The sequence below is a fragment of the Corvus cornix genome, chromosome 1 (genome assembly GCF_000738735.6).
Source record: "Corvus cornix cornix isolate S_Up_H32 chromosome 1, ASM73873v5, whole genome shotgun sequence".
Taxonomy (NCBI): Eukaryota; Metazoa; Chordata; class Aves; order Passeriformes; family Corvidae; genus Corvus; species Corvus cornix.
This window is the reverse complement of record NC_046332.1, coordinates 21,336,301-21,355,153: the sequence shown is the minus strand read 5'-3', so window position 1 is coordinate 21,355,153 and position 18,853 is coordinate 21,336,301. Positions and strand designations below refer to the sequence as shown.

Genomic DNA, 18,853 nt, shown 5'->3' with positions numbered 1-18,853 from the left:
AAATTCAATTAATATCCCCAAGTTCAGCCAGCTTTGCCGGTGACGGCAATCGCTTTGTGATCTCTCCTGGTCCCTATCTCAACCCGTGAGCCTTCCGTTTTGTGCTCTCTCCCCTGCCCACTTGCGGAAGGGAGCGACAGAGCGGCGTTGGTGGGTGGGTGGGTGGGTGCGTCCCTGCCCTGCCTGCCGCCCGCCCAGGGCTATCCCAGCCACTCCCCGGATCCCGTCTTTCTCGCCACCCCGCGCGGAAGGGGCGGGAACGGCCGGGCGGTGCCGGCGGCGGCGATTGGACGGAGGGCAGGGAGGGGGCGGAGCGCGGCGCGCGCGGCGCTCCCGGCGGCCCCTGCGCGCTTCCCGCCGCCGCATCGCCACGGCAACGGCGCGACCCGCGCGGGCTGTCATGGCGGCGCCCAGCGCGGCGGTGAGTGAGGAGCCCGGGCGGCTCCGCGCTCTTCCCCCCGCCTGGCGCTGAGAGCCCGCTTCTCTCCTTTCCCCTGCAGGAGCAGCGCTGGCTGCGGGCGGCTCGGGACTTCGCTCGCCGGGCGCTCCCGGCCCCGGACGGGCAGGAGCCAGCGGCGCTGGAGGCGTGCTGCGGTGCCTGCGGAGCGCGAGCGGCGGGACGCTGCCGCTCGGCTACAGGTGACAGCGGGGCGGAGAGGAGGGGACCGGGGGGACCCGGTATCCATGTGCGGCCCTCCCGGGAGCTCGGCATGACTCGTCCCTGCGCGATTGCCCGTCCCGGAAGGCGGCTGTGGGAGGGATATTGTCGAACAGGGGTAACCGCACGCCGGTTTTTTTGGCCTCGGTGCGCCCCCGGCCGCCCTTGCGGTGTGATTAAGCACCGTATCCACCTGTGTGCGGTAGGTAAAGAGTGTAACCAAAGTGGGGCATCTCGCCCAGAGCGAGCTGTCGCACTGTACAGCGTTTGCACGGCAGCGTCCCGGCTGGATCCAGCTGACCCGCTCAAGAGGAAGTTCCTGGGCATGGTCTCCGAACCTGTTGGCCAGCTGAGCTTAGCGTTCGAGTGTGCACTCTGACAAAGGGGGAATCTAGGATAACATGGCCCATATTTTCATTGATAAAAGGCTTTTGGGTGCTCACCATCATAAAGAATACACAGCTTCTTAAGAGATACACATATTGCAGGGTTTGGCTTGCCCGGATCTGTTTCTCTCTTGCTCCAGGTTATGGTGGGAGAACGTCTATTAAAACCTCTGGCACAGCCGTTTTTGGGGGAAAAGGTCAGCTGGAATTGATTAGGGATTTGTGACCTTTAATTAATCGTTAATAAATGTAGGTGGTCGATCTTTCACGCCAGCTAAACCTATTTCATTTAAGCCATATTTTTTCCTGTGTATTTTATGACAATTAAACCAGAGTTTGGTTTATATTTAGGAGAATTCATAGAGAAGAGTTGAAGGTACTTGGTGTTTATCTCCTGTGAGGCCAGTAGTCTGTGAGCAGTGTGCTACATCCACAGCTGACCACCAAGCTCTGGAGCACGAGAAAAGAGCGTTTGCTTCTCTGTATGTGATAACCATGAGCCTGTGTCCTGCTGCAGTTCTGGTTTCTCCCAAAAAGCACTCAGCACATTTGACAAAAACACAAGCAGCACTGTATTCTCCTTGTGCATCATAGGTACCAGTATTATTGTAGTGGTGCTCTGTCTCTGAAGATGGAGCAGTTTCAGCTAACAGAATTTTCAACTAACCTCCTGTTCAGATTCCTGTGAAATACACAAGTACCTGCATAAATTTATGTCTTTTGATTAATTTTTTTAAACCTAAACACTGTTTATTGCTGGTTTAGACCCATTACTTATCTAGACTAGTTTCTTGCTTTGAACTTTTGATCCCTGACTAATCAGGTGAAACTCTTCAAATTCACACCCTTTGAAGTTGATTATGTCCTGCTACTGAGCAAGTGGGTGGTGTGAATAGAGCTCCAGTTTCACAACTTAAAATTGTCAGTGCAGCTCACTGGAAACCAGTACCAAAATCACTAGCTGGAGAACAGTTTGTGTTGGCTCTTTCAATGTTGATATTAGCATGGACAGAGGACTTGCATAATTCTCTAGCACAGAGAGCCAGGATGTAAAAAACAATGATGAGTACTGCCATGGTCATGGAAACACTGAAAAGGCGTAGAACCTACTGAGGAGGCTGCCTTGTTCGCCCATGTTCTCCCATGGTTAGTCTAAGCATGATAGGTGTAAACTGTGGATGGCTTCAGATGTGGCTGATTTGATGTTACATCTCCTTCTCCCCCTGCTGCTGAAGTCAGAAGGGAGGGTGGAAAGATTCAGGGCTAGCTTGGCTCTGTTCTTATAAGTGAACACCCAGTCTAAGATTACTGGCTTGCTGTCTCTCAGCTTTGTATTTTGCAAGCTATCCACAGGACAGAATTCATTCCCAAACTGTCACAATCTTCATCTAAAAGTTGTTCAAATTTGGTTTTACTATAGTTCAGCAATTTTAGCACCAAGTGATGGATTTAGTCTGTATTTACCTGTCTTTGTTACAGATACGTAAGCTGTATTGAGCAATTGTTGAGGTTTTCTCACAGAGTGTCCCATTCAAACTAAAAATGTCTGAAATAGGAACTGTTCTCCTCCCTGTCTCCCTCCACATGCACTTGAAAACGTTTCATTTTATTCAGTCTCAATAATTACTCTTTTCAAGTTTTCTCCATGCCTGCTCAGTAGCAGAGCATGTCTGTTTTCAGAGAGGATGCTCGAGCAGGACAGATGTGTTGAGTGAACTGAAAGACAGACACCACTGATAAATGCTGTTGAATGAGTTGGTTCTTGCCATGACACATCATCAGACCGCACCAACATCCGAGGCTCTTCTGGCTTAGCCAAGCACTGTCCGCGGCAGGGATCGCTGTAATCCCCAAACTTTGCAAACTTTGCAGACTGAGTTCTTTGTACATGCTGCTATATTCTCCTTTTCCTTTTTTTTCCCCCCCCAGTTTCATCTCCATCTCTGACCTACAGAATCAGCAGCACATACCGTGCTGCAGCCACCTGAGCTGGAGCACTAATGAATTTAAGGAATGGTCTTACCAAGGACAAGGTGCTTTACCCATGCAGAGCACTTTGCCAAGGACTTACCTGATCCTGGTTGGCTATTTAACAGATGAAAGGCAAGGAAACAAAGAAAAGTTGGTAGATGGTTGCCTATACGTGAAGGATAATACTGGGATAATTCCATGTGAGGTATGTCCTTGGTATGAGGGGTTCTGTGTTTATTCCTATTTCTGGGACAGTGTCACAAACCACCAGGGGCTTCAGGTGTTCTGCCAGAGTCCAGTGAAGGAAATAATGCATCTCTGTAGCAGGCAGGAAAACAGCAAGCTCACAGCTTGGGCAGAGGATAGAACATGTGAAATGTGCCATTGCTGGGAGAAGAAATATTGAATGTACTGGCCTGGAAAAAAGAGGTAGCCAGTATACAGTTCTGTTAAATTCACCACCGTACAAGGTGGCCTGGGAAACCTCCCCCCTCTTGGCAGAATTCCAACTAGTGGAGCAGAAATAACTTTCTGGAGAGTTGTACTGGGTGTCAGTGATGCATTGATGACATACTTTGAGGAAATAATAGCTTGCATGACAATTGACTTTAAACCATCCTGAAGGTCATTGCAAGGGGAATTGAGATGACAAATAACCCCTAGAGTGGTGATGACAGAGCACTGAAGTTGGGCTTTCAAAGGAGACAAAGTCTAGGGAAAAGTTGTATTGGTAAGAACTTCTAACTGAAAACACAGGGGCAAAAGAAAGGAGGCAAGAATTTTAGAAAAATAGTCTGAAAATAATAGCCTTGCAGTGAATTAATTTTCACCTTTCTGTGAGCTTGTGACTATAACCCAGGAAATGCTAGCTGTAGAGCTCAGCAAGTCAGTTCCAGATTTGCATCTGGAAGGACAGAAGTTTTCCATGCAAGGTGAGAGAGTGGGCAGAAAACACTGCTCTCATTTCGTAATGAAGCCCGGCAGTAGGACAGGAGTTTGCGACGTGCATGCAAGGGTGTATTAGTAATGAACATTGTAAGTAGTGCTGAGAAAACACACTGAAACTCATCTCAGACTTTTATCTCCTTACCTTTTGGTTTAGCTCTTGCACTTTGAACTGGAGTGGCTGGAGTCACTGTTTGTCTTCCCAAGCTGGTCATACATACCACAGACCAACCAGAGAGCAGCAGGGTACTTGGAAATCCTGGTGGATCCAGTGCCAGTAGGTGCCCCTAAGGAAGTACTTCACAGCATTCCAATCACCTCCCCAGTGTCAGCTGAGCCACTGCTCATCTCCAGGTAAACACCTACAGTGCCCAACTCCATCATAACACTGTTGCTCTGGCTTGGCAAGTAACATGAAAAGCACTTGGCTTAGAAAGAGACAAACTGTTTCTGCCACATGTGGAAGCATAGCAGTGAGTGGTGGAAGTGGAGTTATACAACAAAGCCACTTGTCTTTAATCATCTGTTTTCCAGCACTTCATTAGAAGTTTTTATTCCATAATTTGAAAAAATAAGACCAATTTAAGTATTTCCAGATGTAATTTCATACTACAGAACAGTGTTGATTCAGCTGTCATTGAGGCTAAAATTCATTCACTCTTTTGATTAGCACAATTTTTTTTTTTATTTGAACATCCAGTGAACGAAAAATATAACTGAAAGTAATCCTGTATTATATTATGATGTTAATATGTGCCACTGGTCAGATTACTGAGATAAAAGTGCCAGTGAAATGTCAACTGGTAGAAGTAACTGTGCTTTAGTTTACAGTATGTGAAAATGAGCCAATGGAATTGCAAATCTTACTAAGTTGATAATTTCAAGTTGTGCTAGATCATGTTTTATCTCCTTGAGTAGAGAATTCTTGGTGTAATTTAATTACCATAAAATGTCACTAATCATGCTGCTTTAGTTTCTTTTTAGTTATCTTTGTTTTTATTGGATTTATCTGCTTGTAAGAAAGTAATTTTAAGCTTAAGTGTTTGATTTAGCTCAAAGAACCTTTCTAAACAAGAAAACTATTTCCATATTTCAGTATATGTTCTCAGACTTTTAACATAAAGCTCCTTTGTTATTGACTGATATCTGATCAATTTTCCATGTTACTACAAAAATGTTACAGTGAGGTGCTGGTACTACTGCTTGTCTACTGCTGGTTGGGTTTTTTTCAAAGTCATGTCTGTTTATATGTTTTGGAGTCAAGAATGTTTTTGTTTAGAGTAAGTGGGATGGTTATATTCAAGTCCAGCAGGAGCTGAAATGCAAATTACAAACATAAATAACTTTTTTTGAAACAACTTTTTTGAAATAACTTTTTTTTAAAATGTTTTGAAATGTAGGTTTGAAACAACAAACAGAATTGATTCAAGAAATATCACCTCTCTTGCCTCTAATCTGCTTTCAGTTTTGCTGCTTTTTCACTCTGTGCCAAGTTTGTTAGAAAGGCTCCATTGTTGCTTTCAGGCTTCTTGTTTATAGGTTTAGAGCTTCCACAGTATCATGTTCCATGGACCTACAAATCCAAGTTCTGTTTTCTGCAGAAGAATTGCTTGTGACTTTTTTTTTCTTATCCTTTAGACCTACAATTAGCTTCTTGCTTGTGGTAAAGCTTTTTAAAACCTGGCTGTTGTCATGGAGCATGTGAATTTGTTCAAAACAACCCTTCTGTCTTCAAATACTAAAACATCAAAGGAATTTAGTACAGAAAAGTTAAAGTACAAATTTTGTAGCCAAGTGTTGTTTTGAAAACCTCTCTCAGAGATTGATCATATTACTCTGTTGGATCCATTATTCCCAGGAAGTGCATGCTGTGTATTTGTTTATTTTGCTTTTGAGATACTTTTGAGCTGTTCTTTCATCTCTGATTTCAGTTGCCTCTTCAATTGCTCTCTAGGATTCCATGTAAGAAAAGATCAAAGCTTACTCTAGCAGGGGAATTAACCAGACTCGGGCCTCTCCTTCGTGTTCACCACAAGACATTCTTCTTTCTGTTTCTGAAGTGCTTTTCCTCAGCTGCTTGTGTCCCTGTGCTGGTGCAAGTAAGTCCTTGGAATTTTGCTCACAAATTCACTGTCTGGATCTGTGTATGTGCTAGTTGATTAATTCTTTGAAGCTTGCCCTTGATCTCCCAGTTTGATTTATATTCTTCATTTTACTAGTGGTATCTTTTTAATTGCACCCAGTGTACAATAGTCTTTGTATGTAAGAAGTCTAGTTCTGTGCCCTGCAGAAGTGCAATCCTTCTCCCTCATGCAGTTGCAGTGTCCCTGAATGTTTTGCAGATACAGCCCTTTTGCTAGGCGTGTGAGGCAATCCTCTGGGTGAGAAAAGGGTTTTTTGGGTGTGGTTTTGGGTGTGGGGTTATTGGGGTCAGAAAGAATTTTTTTTCACTGGAGTTGATGCTGATGTTGCTTTTGGTTTCTCTGCTCTAGAAACCAAGCCAGCTGGTGTGGCATCATGTCTTCCAGCTGGGTCACAGGTACACAATAACTGGCCTGAGTAAGTCTAGCCTGAAGAAATCTGGACAAACGATGTTTGTCACCAGTGTGTCTTCCTGCCTTCTGCCCTACTGTGCAGAGTGGGTGAGGGAGCAGCCACTGAAAAGTGCTTGGCAAGGAGAATCCACTCAGTCTTCTTTCCTTGAGACTGCTGAGGAGCTCAGTTGCTCCTTGGAGCTGGGGGCTGCAGAGGAGACGCCAAGATCAACCAAGGAGTCCAAGATCATCTCCTATGTGGTAAGGGTTTGTAGACTTAGCCTTCACCCACTCATGCACTGGGGTTTCAGCTCCTGGCCTGCGAGAAGCATTGTTTTCATCATGAGTTTATTTTCTTACAGCTCAGGCCTGTAAGTCTCTTATATTTTGGGACTCTCTGCACTCCTGTTACTTTCTGTTTGCTTTCTGTTTAGGGCTTTGTCACCAAAATACTCAATGTCCAAGCTGGTCTCTTTTTACTGGATAACCAAGTCTGCTTGTGCCTTGCTTACCAGCCACTGCTGAACTTTGCACAGGGACTCCGACCGGGAGCGTGCGTGGAGGTAAATAGAGACTTGCAAGTCATGAAGTATTCAGTGGAAAAGGCTCAGGCCCTGGGGATGGCTTGTGAGTGTGTGGGTCAACAGAAGGCTACAGGAACATCAACATTATTTCAGAAAGTATCTGGAAAAAAACTGGAGATCTTACTGCCTGGGCTTAGTCATGAGAGTTGATATGATTATTATCTGATTCCTCCCTAAACTGTGCTTGGTGCCTCAGGCCTGATTATAGATAATCCAGTAGAGTGAGAAAGGATTTAAGGAGGGGTGACAGTTTTGGGGAGTGGTGGCAGACTGGCTATCTCTTGTCTTACACTGGATGTCTGTGTATCCCAGCTCATCGATGTCCACCTCCTGCAGAAGCCTCTGGTGTCCTTCCCTTTCACTGTCCTTGGTGCTTGCCTGAGCAGCATGGTTGTGCTGAAGAGTTTTTCAAGGCTCAGCACCCCCTACCAGCCACTGGCCTCTTCAGGAAATCTCTGCTTACAGCTGCTCTTCCGCTTCAATCTTGGAATGCCACTTTACCTCTGGCTGGTGAGCCTCCTGGAGATGTTTGAGGAGAGGTGAGGACAATTCTTCTGAAGACAGGCTATGCCTAAATGTGCTTTTTAAGTTACCTGGGTGTCTTCTAGACTAAGGGATCACAAAATTACTGTGCTTGGATACTACAAGCAGCAAATGCTTCTGGTTTATAGGCCTAAGTAAGCCATTCAGCCAGACTTCACATCATGTCCAATTGCTTGTTACCTTGCAATTGCTCTTATGAGAAAATCACGTGCATTTTTCAGGTGCAGGTGAAGCTGCAGCACTTCAGAGCACTGTGCTCATGTAATCCTGCCTGGACTGTTTTGTCCTGAAATACAGAAGCACCACAGGGATGTCTGCCTGCCAGTGTGGTTTGCTTGGCAGATCAATGTGGGCACTGAGGCTGAAGGTGGAACCTGGTGCTACAACTAAATCACAACTGATGTAAAGGCTCTTGTGTCCTGACTGTGCACAGAAGCAGCAGCAGCTGCTCAGCATATCACTTTGAGATATTCTGAGTGTTGCCAGGAGTGTGATCATTTGTTTGAGAGTCTCTGTCTTGGCAGATTCTCCCACCCATGCTTACCTCCAAGTCTTCTAGATGGCTTCCTACTCTCCCTGATGCTGCACTCTGTTCACAGGACAGCTGTGGGCCAGTTTCTGGGTTTACTTTTGACTTCTGTTAGTGAAAATATTTGTCTTTGTTCTGGAGCAGTTATGATTGGTCACTGTAACTGCTGCCTTGGACTTTAAAATACATACATTTTATTCTCAGTCAAGTAGCATTTTATAGAATGCTCAGTGTTCCTGTGCTATACTGGCACTGTGGAATTTTGACTATGCTTTCCAATAAAGCAGCTTCAGTTTTGCCCTGGAAGTTATGCTAGCTATAAGTTTCAGGTTTTATTATCTTTTTCACTTTCTTTAAATGTGATTGCTAAGTCCTGCTACTGCTTAAAAATTATTCCAGTGAGTTAGTTGCTATCTTTTTTCATTTGAATTCACTTTCTGTTATTAAGTCGTATTTTGTCTGGCAGTGTGATCACTCCCAGACATTCAAAAGCAGTAAGCTAAACTTCTGAAATTGATTCTGCATGAGGAAAATATTGGAATAAGAGGAAGAGTAGTCTGTGGTTGTTTCTGCCTTGTGATTTTTTTTTGCATCCTGTGAAAGAAAGCCAAGTGTACCTAACATGAGTAATCATATCAAGCCTAGCCAAAATGCATGGAGATCCATTTGTGTGACTTAGAGGGAGATTATCTTCATGTGGTTTGTTTTTCTGGCCATTTGAGTTTTGAGATTTTGCCAGTCTATCCACTTCTGTGGATTTTCCTGTTCTGTGTCTGCCCAACATAAATCTGCATTGGCCTTAAATGTTCTATTTTTTAATCACTTCATGGTTTTTGTGTTCTCTTTAGTTCTTGTCCTACACAGCATATTCACTCATAACAAGCAGAAGGAGTCCCTGACTTAGGTGCAAGACTCACTTAAATGCATGGACTGCTTTTGCTTTTAATGGTCATAACTTTTTTTCAGGTTTTCTTGTTTCTTTGGGCACCGTCGACTGTGTAGCTCTGCACACCGAAACCCTGGAGCTGCTGAAAAGTTCCTTGTCCCCCTTCTGCAAGCTATGGTGCCAGACAGCGAGGAAGCAAGAGATATTTATAATGAAATTCTAGCAAAAATACACCAATGTCCCCTGCAGAAAGTGAGTAAATGTTCTGTGAGCTGTTTCCTGTTGGTGTGATGGGAAGAAACTCAGCTGATTTGTTCTTTCTCTCTTTTGTTCATAGTATTTGACTCTGAACCCTCCGTGCCAGGCCCCATCTCTGTCTACAGTTTGCCGTGTGGCAGAACAGAGGAGCTGGGAAGGCTTCAGTCCATCACAGTTGCTTTCCCCCTTGGAGGCACAGCATATGGGCACCCAGGAGCTGAATCGCAGACTGGCCTGGTCCTACTGCACACTCTCAGCAGGAAGTTTCCAGCCCCAGCTGGTAAGTGCCTTGTTCCCTTTCCTGTCTGTGCCTTGAGAGCTCCTGGTTCTCACCATGCCTTCCAGCACCCTGTGCAGTGCATGCCTCTTCCTGCTCTTAGGAAATGACACTGCTTTTCTCACTGTGTTGAAAACAGACTGAATTTGAGCTGCTGCTACACACACTTTGATGTATGGCTTTCAAATATAGGAATTGTTTGATGCTCTTTGCAGCTTCCTTTCTGTTGTAGATACTTCTGGGTGTGCTGAGGGTCTCCTCCAGGACCAGTTCCCTCCAGCTGCAGGACAAGAGCAGCACGCTTCCCTGTGTGATCTCCCATAAGGATGGTAGCCCCTTTGCCCAGACAGCTCTCATAGGTATGTCCCACTAAACTGTATTTGAGTGCTGAGCTTTTGCTCTTCTGCCTTCCAGCTTTAAAACGAGGAAGAGACGTGGTGTGGAGATGCTGAACTGTCACTGCCTGACCTCATGACTTTAAAATGAGGATATTGACCTTACTGTTTTTATGTTCTCTTTTTATTTAGCTCAGCTCTTTTCTCTGATGTGTTTGCAGGATCACTCTTGCAGGTGGAAAACTACCAGCTTGTAGTGGAGAGATTCCTTAAGACTGATTTTCCCTCCTGGGAACACCTGGAAAATCTGAAGCATGTGAGAGAGAAAAAAACTAGGTGAGTCCCTTTATTTAGTGTGCAGGTTAAATCATCACTTTCCAGTTCCATGAATATTTTGGATTATGGTAAGGCTTCTTACCAACATAGCATTTCAGTGCCAAAGCAACTGTTCTTTGCTATTTGCGTAAATGAGCTCTTTCTCAGCAACAAACCCACCATCTCCCTTTTGTTCAGAATACATGCAGCCTGGGAGCTGCCCTCCTCTTCACTCTTTCCCACTCTTTACTTGTGGGACACTCAGCAGAAGTGCTTTTCCCAGATAAACAGTTGTTTTGGACAACCACGTGTCAGGAACAGGGAGTCTCACTGTTACCATTTGTCATTTCAGTGTCTATGTGCAGTTCTACTTTGAGGATGTTCAGGTTCTCCATGCTGCTGAAGGACAAATCCAGAAAGGCCTTAGGAGTGGAAACAGCTCCTCTTTGAGGAAGAAGACAGATGGCAGCACAAGGCTGGAAACCCCAGAGGCAAAAATGCTGAAATTGGAGGATCCCAAGGCAGATACTGGCAGAGATGAGAACTGTCAGGGGGGCCAGGGCAGCACCAGAACAACGAGCTGTGTATCTCACCTGTTCTTGGTTACCCAGAAAGAGGGCCTCATGTCGCGCAATTACCAACCGCCCGGAGAAGAAGATAAAGAAGCACAGCTAAAGGAGCTGCAGCGCAGTTTCCAAGCCACAGTGCTGTGGCTGGGCAGACCATGTCTCTGGGACCACCCCAGAGAAATTGGGAATCTACCAGAGCTGGAGGAGACTGGCTGTAATGGAGAAGAGGGCGTGACACAGCAAGAAGTGAGGCAGTTTTGGGGTGTAGTTTGATAAGTCTGGGAGCTGGCTCCTCAGCGAGCCTGTGCGGTAATTCAGTATCGCTGGGAAAGTGATTTTTGTGTTGGGTACAGTTGTGTGTTTGTGCAGGCAAATTCCTTCTTATACCCAGAGGAAATTCCATCTCCTCTCTGTCACCTTCCTGTAAATGCATCTGCCTTCTCTTGCTCTTGGTGGTGCTAACTTTGCTTCTCAATCAAGACATCCTCTGCGTGGGGCTTCCTTTCTTTTTGCTGTATTTTTCATTCCATACCTAACAGTTCTCATCACCTTCTCTCTCTCTCCTCCCTTCCCCCACCAGGCACTGCTACTCTTCATGGGAAAGTCTCTGCGATGGTTTCCATTCCTGCATGTGGATGGACTGTATCGCTTCATTGTGCCCTGCTGCTCGGTAAGAGAGAAGAGAGAAGAATGCTGCTCTCTCTTGGAGACTTTTGCTGAACTGCATGTGGGAGTTGAGGAGTCAGAGGGTGACTAAGCTGTTTTCGAGGCTTGGAATTTCCTTCTGTCTTGCCAAGAAACTGCTTATGTTCTGTGTTTGATTAAAATTCTCAGAGCTCTGAGTTTAGTGGAATTTTTTTTGTTGTTCTGTAAACCATTGTTCTTCACCTTTTCCCTATATAACTTCAATCTCCTTCCTTCTAATAGTCTTCTCTCTTGCCTTACCACTCTTATCTCAGGACTTGGAAGTGTTTGACAAGCTCTGTTTTCCACCTGTGCCAGCAACATTCCCGAACAGGCCATCCTGCCCCCTGTGCCTGCCTGTCCAAGATAGCTGGTACTTACAGCATGAGACCTGGATCTCCTGTCTGCCTGAGTGCCAGGTATGCAGTGCCTTATTGCCTGGGGCTTTCACAGGCTACATGTAGATCTCTCCAGAACTAGCTAGAAAATTATTAATACAGAGTATCTTGTTGATGAGACTGTTCTGCTCTAAGTTCAATCAGAGGCTGCTGCTGGGCTTCACAGTTTCCTGCTTCAGAATTCATCTGGAGAAGAGTTGCTTGACCTAGCTCTGAGTGTGCATAGCTTGTCTTTTGTGCTCTGGCTGGGGATGCCTGTAAACTGCAACCCGTCTGAGGCTGTGTCTCCCTCACTTCCAGCTGACAGCTGTGTCAGTGCTGACAGGCATGGACCAGAGGACTTCCTCCATTCCAGAAGTCCTTAGCAGCAGGTATGTTGGTCTACCCCAAATTACAAGTGACTGTGTCCTAGGGAATGGCTCTGTGTTAACTTTTATTGGGAGCAGTGCTATATTAAACTGCGATGAAATACCCACCCTAGGAATATGGTTTGGAAATCTGCCTGTGTGCAAGTAGTCCAGACTTCTCCCATCCTGGTTATCAAAGCTAAAGGGATTGTAGGTGACAAGACTGCAAAATGGTGTCTAGAAGATGGTTCAGCTATTGCTGGTGTGGACTAGGTCCCAAAGGTGTCTGCCAAAGTGGAAAGAAGCACAGCAAGGAAAATGAGACTGAATGTATGATTTTTTTGGTTTTAGATTGCTTTAGCAAACTTTGCTCAAACAAATACTAAGGTTAGAAGCTTTTCTGTTCAAAGCATGTTTAATCTGGAGTGATATGCATGTACACTGGAATTTTCACCAGTGCTTTATGATAAACTGTTTCCTTTGCTTGGCTTCTTTCTCTAATTCAGAAAAACAATTAGGAGTTTAGCAGATAGGAAGGCTGTAATGCCTCACCCTTCTTCACTGCTGAGCCTGAAGCAGCAGAAAGCAAGGTAAACAGGCCTCTTGTCCCTGGGAGGGGTAGGCTGCAGCAAGCTGCCCTCGGTCCAGTAGCTCAGGTGCTCAAGAGCAGGTTCCCCAGAAACTGGTCTTAACCAACAATGCTCTACTTTGTGGCAATCTTGAAGTCAGGCCTTCTACTCCGTTTGTCTTCAGGCAGGACAAAAATCCTGGTCTGCTCTCAGTTTCACAGGTTCCCTTGTTTCTTTCTGTGGTGAGGTCATGGAGAGGACCTTGTGTGCCTCTCCCAAGAATGAGAAGCCACCTGTGACTGTTGGCCTTCCAAAGCAGAAAGGTAAGATTGTGGCAGCCTGTCGAGAAGCAACAGATTGGTTCTTGATTCTTTCTGTTTGAAAGAGCCAATGGACTTGGCTAACTGTGCTGCTGTATCTGGGAATAGTGGAAGTATGCCAGGATGTTGCAGCCTGTTGCATGTCATAGGGCTAGGAAACTGCACACTGTGTATGTGGAGATGGGAATGTGGTACCTGGAAAATCTGGGAGGTGGGGCAGTGATAGCCTCATTGTGATGGGAGGAAAAACCCCTCTAGCAGGCCCAGCTCAGTGGCAGGCCATGCTGTCTGTGTGAGTGAGCTCATGGTTTGTGGTTGTGTGCCTCCTCAGAGACTCTGCTGTCCAGGGATCACAGTGTGAAGCTCAGTGTCTCAGCTGCTCCAGGCTCCCCTGTTGTGATGGACGTTTACATTACTGCCACCTACCTGCAGCATCTCTGGGGTTTGCTACCTGGAGCCAAGATCCTCTTCCAGAATTTGGAACGCAAGATCTCAAGGTCCTCCTGTCTTTAGAGCCCTGATCCTGTCTCTGATCTCTCTTGCTGTCTTTGAAACCATCTCTTCATCTGACCTCCCATGTGGACTTTCCTCATCCCTTGTCCACACTTCATGTCTCCCAATTCCTTACCATAAATTATTTTCCTACCATGTTACAAATGAAGCTCAGCCCAGTCATCCCGAGAAAACTGAGTGTTTGGTTTCTGTGAGCTCTTTCTGATGTCTGCTCTTTCATATTGCAGATTCCATAATGTTTATTGCACATACATTGCCTCCAGCTGTGTGAGCATCGTATCTCTGCCAGCTTCTCACCTACCTTTTCCTTCTAGGTAAGTGTTGGGTCTGTTCTCATCTTACAGTGTCCCAAGAAAGGCTTCTGTGTTCCAAGCATCTCAAATTCCTATTTCTTCTAGTCCTGCAGGAGAAGCCTCATCCCCCTCACTAGTATTTCTATCCAGTTTGAGATCTCAGCTGCAAAACCTGCTCCAGGCCCGGATTTTATGCCACTTGTCCTGTGTATTGACTGTGTGCCTGCAGTGGGTTTGCTCACTTTGCAGCTGCATCTTCAAGGAGGTATTCAAGCTTCCACAAAGATAATTTGTGAGAGGTCTTGCATATTTTTTACCTTCACACATCCTTTGCTACCATGTAAAAGAAGTGAGAGTTCCTATCTCAATTGCAGACCCTCTTTTCCAGTGTCTGAGAAGGACTTGCATATTAGAAAGGGACCAAAGTGATAACTGATTAGAAGTATGTACCTTATGCCAGGCAGATTGGCAGGTAGGACTCGGGGTGAAGTGAGGGCACCGAAGAGGAAAATCCTCCTCTGTTAATGCTCTGCTCTTCCCATGTTCACTGCTGTTGGGGATCAGCACCTTGCAGCAGGTGGTTTTTCTCCCCATATAAACTTTTTCCAGGACACTCCTTGGAAATGCAGTGAAATTCTTTACACCTTTGCGTACTTAATTAGGAAAGGGTTAAAATAAGCAGTGGCCCTTCCCCTTCTCACACCACCCATACATAGCTGTAGTTTTACTCTTCCTTCAGGGGAGATGCACCCGACACAATCCTCCCTGTCCATCACAAACAGGAGTGAGGCAAGCCAGTGCACGGTAAGTGCTGTAGGGATTGGGTGTGGGAGGAGGGAACAAATTACACCACAAACAGGAGGGGGAAGATCATATCAAGGATGGGATGTGGACAGAACAGCAAAGATGGAGTTATCACATCTTCTGAGATGTGAACAAACTCTCCTGAGATCTGTTGTCAGGGCTGTGACCGTTGTTAGGGAGCCAGGCACTGTCCTGCCCTCCCTCTGATCCCAGCCTGCCTGCTCTCTGCACAGGGTGCTGGTGGAGGATGGAACAGGTGAAGCTGTGGTGCTGTGCAGGAACGAACATGTGGCAGCAGTGCTGGGCCTGAGCCTTCTCGAGTGGGAAGCTGTGCAGAACTGTGTGCAGAGCAGGGGCAGCGTGTGCATTCAGCATGGGGAAGCTCCTGGCACAGGGGTGAGTGGGTTATTCCAGCAGCAATTGCAGTGTGGTGGGCTCACGTCTTGGCTGGACAGGATTTCCCTTTGCTCTGGATCTTCCAGAGCTTCCCTGCCTCCCTCTGAACACCCCCTGGCAACACACTCTTTCCTTCCTCAGTGTCTAGAAGAACCCGAGGATCTCGTTGCTTGCTACCTAAGGAGTCTGTGCAGGAGTCCTCTCATATGTCGCCCTATCCTGTTGGATTTCAGTCTCGACAGGAAGCCCTCCAAGATCCTGCAGCCTGGTAAGCCAGTACTGCTGCTTTTCCTAGTATCTGGTGTGGGAAGGAAGGAAGAAGGCATCTCACCAAGCTGGGGAAGGAGAGCTGCCTTCACTGCCCACAAAGCAAGATCTTTGAAAGATTTTCCTGGAATTTTGAATTCTGTAGTGTAGAACTAAGTAGTGCCTTAGTAGATCCATGGTTACAAAAATAGAGAAATAATATTACGGAAATGACTAAAACAACATACATTAATTTTTCTACTTCACACAGAAACATAAAGCTGTTTTTGAGAAAGATTCCCAGTCCTTGTCTGGGACAAGAATCTGATCAGCCAGAGTTATTGTGCAGACCTCTCAAATCAAGTGGGTTTTTACTTTAGACAGGACAGCACATAGGGTCAATACTAGGCCTGGAAATCCTCACCTGCAAATCAGCACTGAAGTGTTTTGAATTCATGCATGCTGTGCAGTTGCTGTGTTAAGGGGGCATTCTTCACACCAGTTCTTCACACTGTTTGCACAAGTACCTAGTGCTTAAATTTGAGTCCAGGTGCTGCAGGGGTTTATTTGCTAAGCCCACAAGAGGATGCTCTGCATGGAGACTGTTTCTGGCGCTCATGTACGCTGTCCATAAAGGCAGGTTGCTGATACTGATAGAGGATACAACACTCAGTGCATCAGCTCTGTAAAGCAGCACGTAGTTCACAGCGTTTCACAGTGTAGAATGTCTGTTTCCTCCAAGTTGGAGGGATGCTGGAAAAATGCATTCATCTGCCTACATCCTGGAATTATTCATCGTGCTGTGCTTTGAAGTTTAGCAGATGCCAAGCAGCTGCTGCAAGGCCTTCTCTCTCCCAGCAACTTCTGCAGCTGTGTGCCAGAGCCAGGGCCCTGTACTGACTTGTTACCCGTTGTATCTTTCCCCTGCAGCTCCCCTGCAGCTGCGGAATTTTCGCTGTGGTGAAGTGGAGTTCGTGTCACAAGTGGGGCCTCGTCCGAGCCTGCTGTGCCTCAAGGTGGAGGAAGTGGGACAAGATGCCTTACGCTACCTGAACAGCCAGAGGATGAGGAGGACATCCAGTTCCTGCTGAGTGGGAGCCACTGCTTAATATCTCTCCCAGTGGGAGAGGAATTATGGAAATACCTACTGGGAGCAGGAGCTTTTAAAATCTCCTTTCCAGTGGGAGCACGAGCCTGTGAGCACAGGGTGCAGACAAGCAGCTGCTGTGACTTGCGGATTTCCTGAATGGCCACTCTGGGCCATTGTCGACCAGTGATACTGGGCTACATTTTGGAAGAGAGATGTTCAGTGCTCCCTATGTGACAGCTATTGCCTTGGGCCTGGGGCACACAATGTGTGCATTTTGTGTGGTAGTATCTACTAAATAAAGCTATTAAAATATTACTTAAAGAACACTGTATCTGTTTCAGTTTCTATTTTAGTATTGAGGTGACCATTGTTTGCTATATGGTGACCATTAACAAAACTATACAGTTCCCACAGGATATGGTCTTCTTAACCTAATTGAAATTATTAAAATTACACTTTAAAAGCACCTCCTTCAAGAAGGAAAGTGAGTAAGTTGCTATTTGGAGATCATGCTACTAAATGACAAGATTATTTGGGCATTGTTTTGCAGTATATGAACAGCCACCTGAACATTAGGTGGGGCTGGTAAGAAGAGGCATGCACTGAGCTGTGATACAGGCACTGGGTTTATTGAGGGGTGAAGTATCTTCCCCCTCAAGGCCTGCTGTCCACTTCTGAGACCAAAGTGAGTGGCACAAGACCTGACAGGTGCCACCATTCAATAAAGTTCTGAGACTCCATCCTAAAAGGTTGCCAAAATAGCTTAAAGCAGAGGTCTCTGCAAGTTCTGCTGTGACAACCTTTTTTTCTGTAGGTGCTTTCTGCAAAACTAAATTAAAGATTTTAGTAAAGATTTTACTAAAGCTTACTCTCCACCCTCCAGAAAGAAAAGAAAACAAAAAAAACCCCAAAAAAAATTATCTCAGCCTGAGGAAAATGTTGACTGTGATAAGCCAAAGAGATCAAATCGGACTAAAAAGTGCAACTGAAAGTACTCCTAAAATATGACTAACAGGCAGTGCCACAAAAATAGATAGGAAGTGCCAGATAACAGCTATTTTAAAAAAACCAAAATTTGGCTCTAAAGTTGTATCTGGATTTAATAACTTTGCTTCTGAATTTGAACTTACTAGTAGTATCTTGCTAATCTCCTTTTCCTCCTCATTCTGTATGTTAGTTTTCTGTCTGCTGTCTACTTATCTGTTCCTTTTATTTCACATTACAAATGCAATCATCACTCCTTATACAGGACTTTAGATGTGGTCTGCCTTTGCCAGGATATTCCAAGCCTGTTGGCAGTTTTCTAACCCACTGCTGTTCTGCCATTCACATCTTTTTCAGACAGGGAGTTTCATTTTAGCATTCCAAGAAGATGGAGGAGATTAACTGGCTCTCTTATTTACAATTTTGTTCATACAGTCAGAGAATCACAAGCTAAGAGATGGGTGAATCAAATCTGTTTGGGGGGAGTTAAGATCTGCTTGCTTTTAGTACTCTGAAGGAGCAGTTCTCAGCTGTATTGCAGGAAACCCTTTTCCTGTTTGTGTCTGAACTTCTGCCCATGGTCAGAGCTCTGGTCACTGTGTCAGATCAGACAAGGGAACTTACCTTGTCCTGCAATCAGAACTTTTCCTTTACTTAATTCTTATCGCATTCCTTGTGAAGCCAAACAAAGTATCCTGTTGTTGGTGTGGGTAAGAAATAAAAACACAAGAGAAATCATCTAACTTCATGTTTGTGCTACTGTGTGCTCTGGAACTGGCAGGAACTCTTAAAGTTCTCAGCCCCAGAGGGAGGAAAGTCTGAAGAGAGTCCTGCCACCAATGTAGCTGTAATAACTGTTCTGTGTGGAAAGACAGAGATTTTTCCTGTAGCTGATTTTCTTTAGCTTTCCCTTTCACCAGTTCACCTCCAGGTCCTACCACCCAAAGCCAAGGCCACCCAAGACAAAAGGCAAGTGTCCTGTGCTTTGGCTGTGTACAGCCCTCCTTATTCCAGGTCTGCAGGGGATTGCTCAGGCTGGCAGCTCCCTCTAGCCATGTTCAAGGTGTCTGTAAGTATTTACTGCAGACACTGCACTGTACTGTGGATTTGTCTGAATAAAGTGGGAGCAAGCAACGCTTGTACTGCAGCCGGTCTCGTGAGCAGGGAGAGGAAAAAGCTCATGCTGCCTTGCAGCCATAAACCATAGCCCAGGTCCAGAGGGTGCACAGGAAAGAGAACTAGGGGATAAGTAAGAGCTGACAGTTGATGGTGCAAGAGAAGGATCTCTAAGTTTGCAGAAAGTGATGGGAGAAGCCATCAGGGAGCCTGTGGGAGGGACAAGCCATGTATCCTACCTAAAGGTGGGGATGGGGAAAGGATGGGCAGAGGGGAAAGACAAATTCTCTCATTCTGGCAGGC

General features: G+C 45.7%; 1 protein-coding gene across 1 annotated transcript; it reads left to right on the top strand.

Moving 5' to 3' along the window:
• The first annotated feature begins 370 nt into the window (after window positions 1–370).
• CTC1 (CST telomere replication complex component 1) lies at window positions 371–16,782 on the top strand. Its single transcript, XM_039558325.1, is given in 25 exon segments — window positions 371–421; window positions 501–582; window positions 585–639; window positions 2,974–3,220; window positions 4,118–4,314; window positions 5,915–6,059; window positions 6,453–6,755; window positions 6,929–7,057; window positions 7,391–7,617; window positions 9,117–9,288; window positions 9,374–9,574; window positions 9,804–9,930; window positions 10,128–10,242; window positions 10,574–11,036; window positions 11,371–11,460; window positions 11,750–11,893; window positions 12,173–12,243; window positions 13,002–13,111; window positions 13,440–13,605; window positions 13,849–13,935; window positions 14,020–14,179; window positions 14,654–14,718; window positions 14,952–15,114; window positions 15,256–15,382; window positions 16,291–16,782. Coding segments are annotated over 25 exon segments (3,828 nt in total). The 5' UTR covers window positions 371–400; the 3' UTR covers window positions 16,452–16,782.
• Window positions 16,783–18,853: the final 2,071 nt, after the last annotated feature.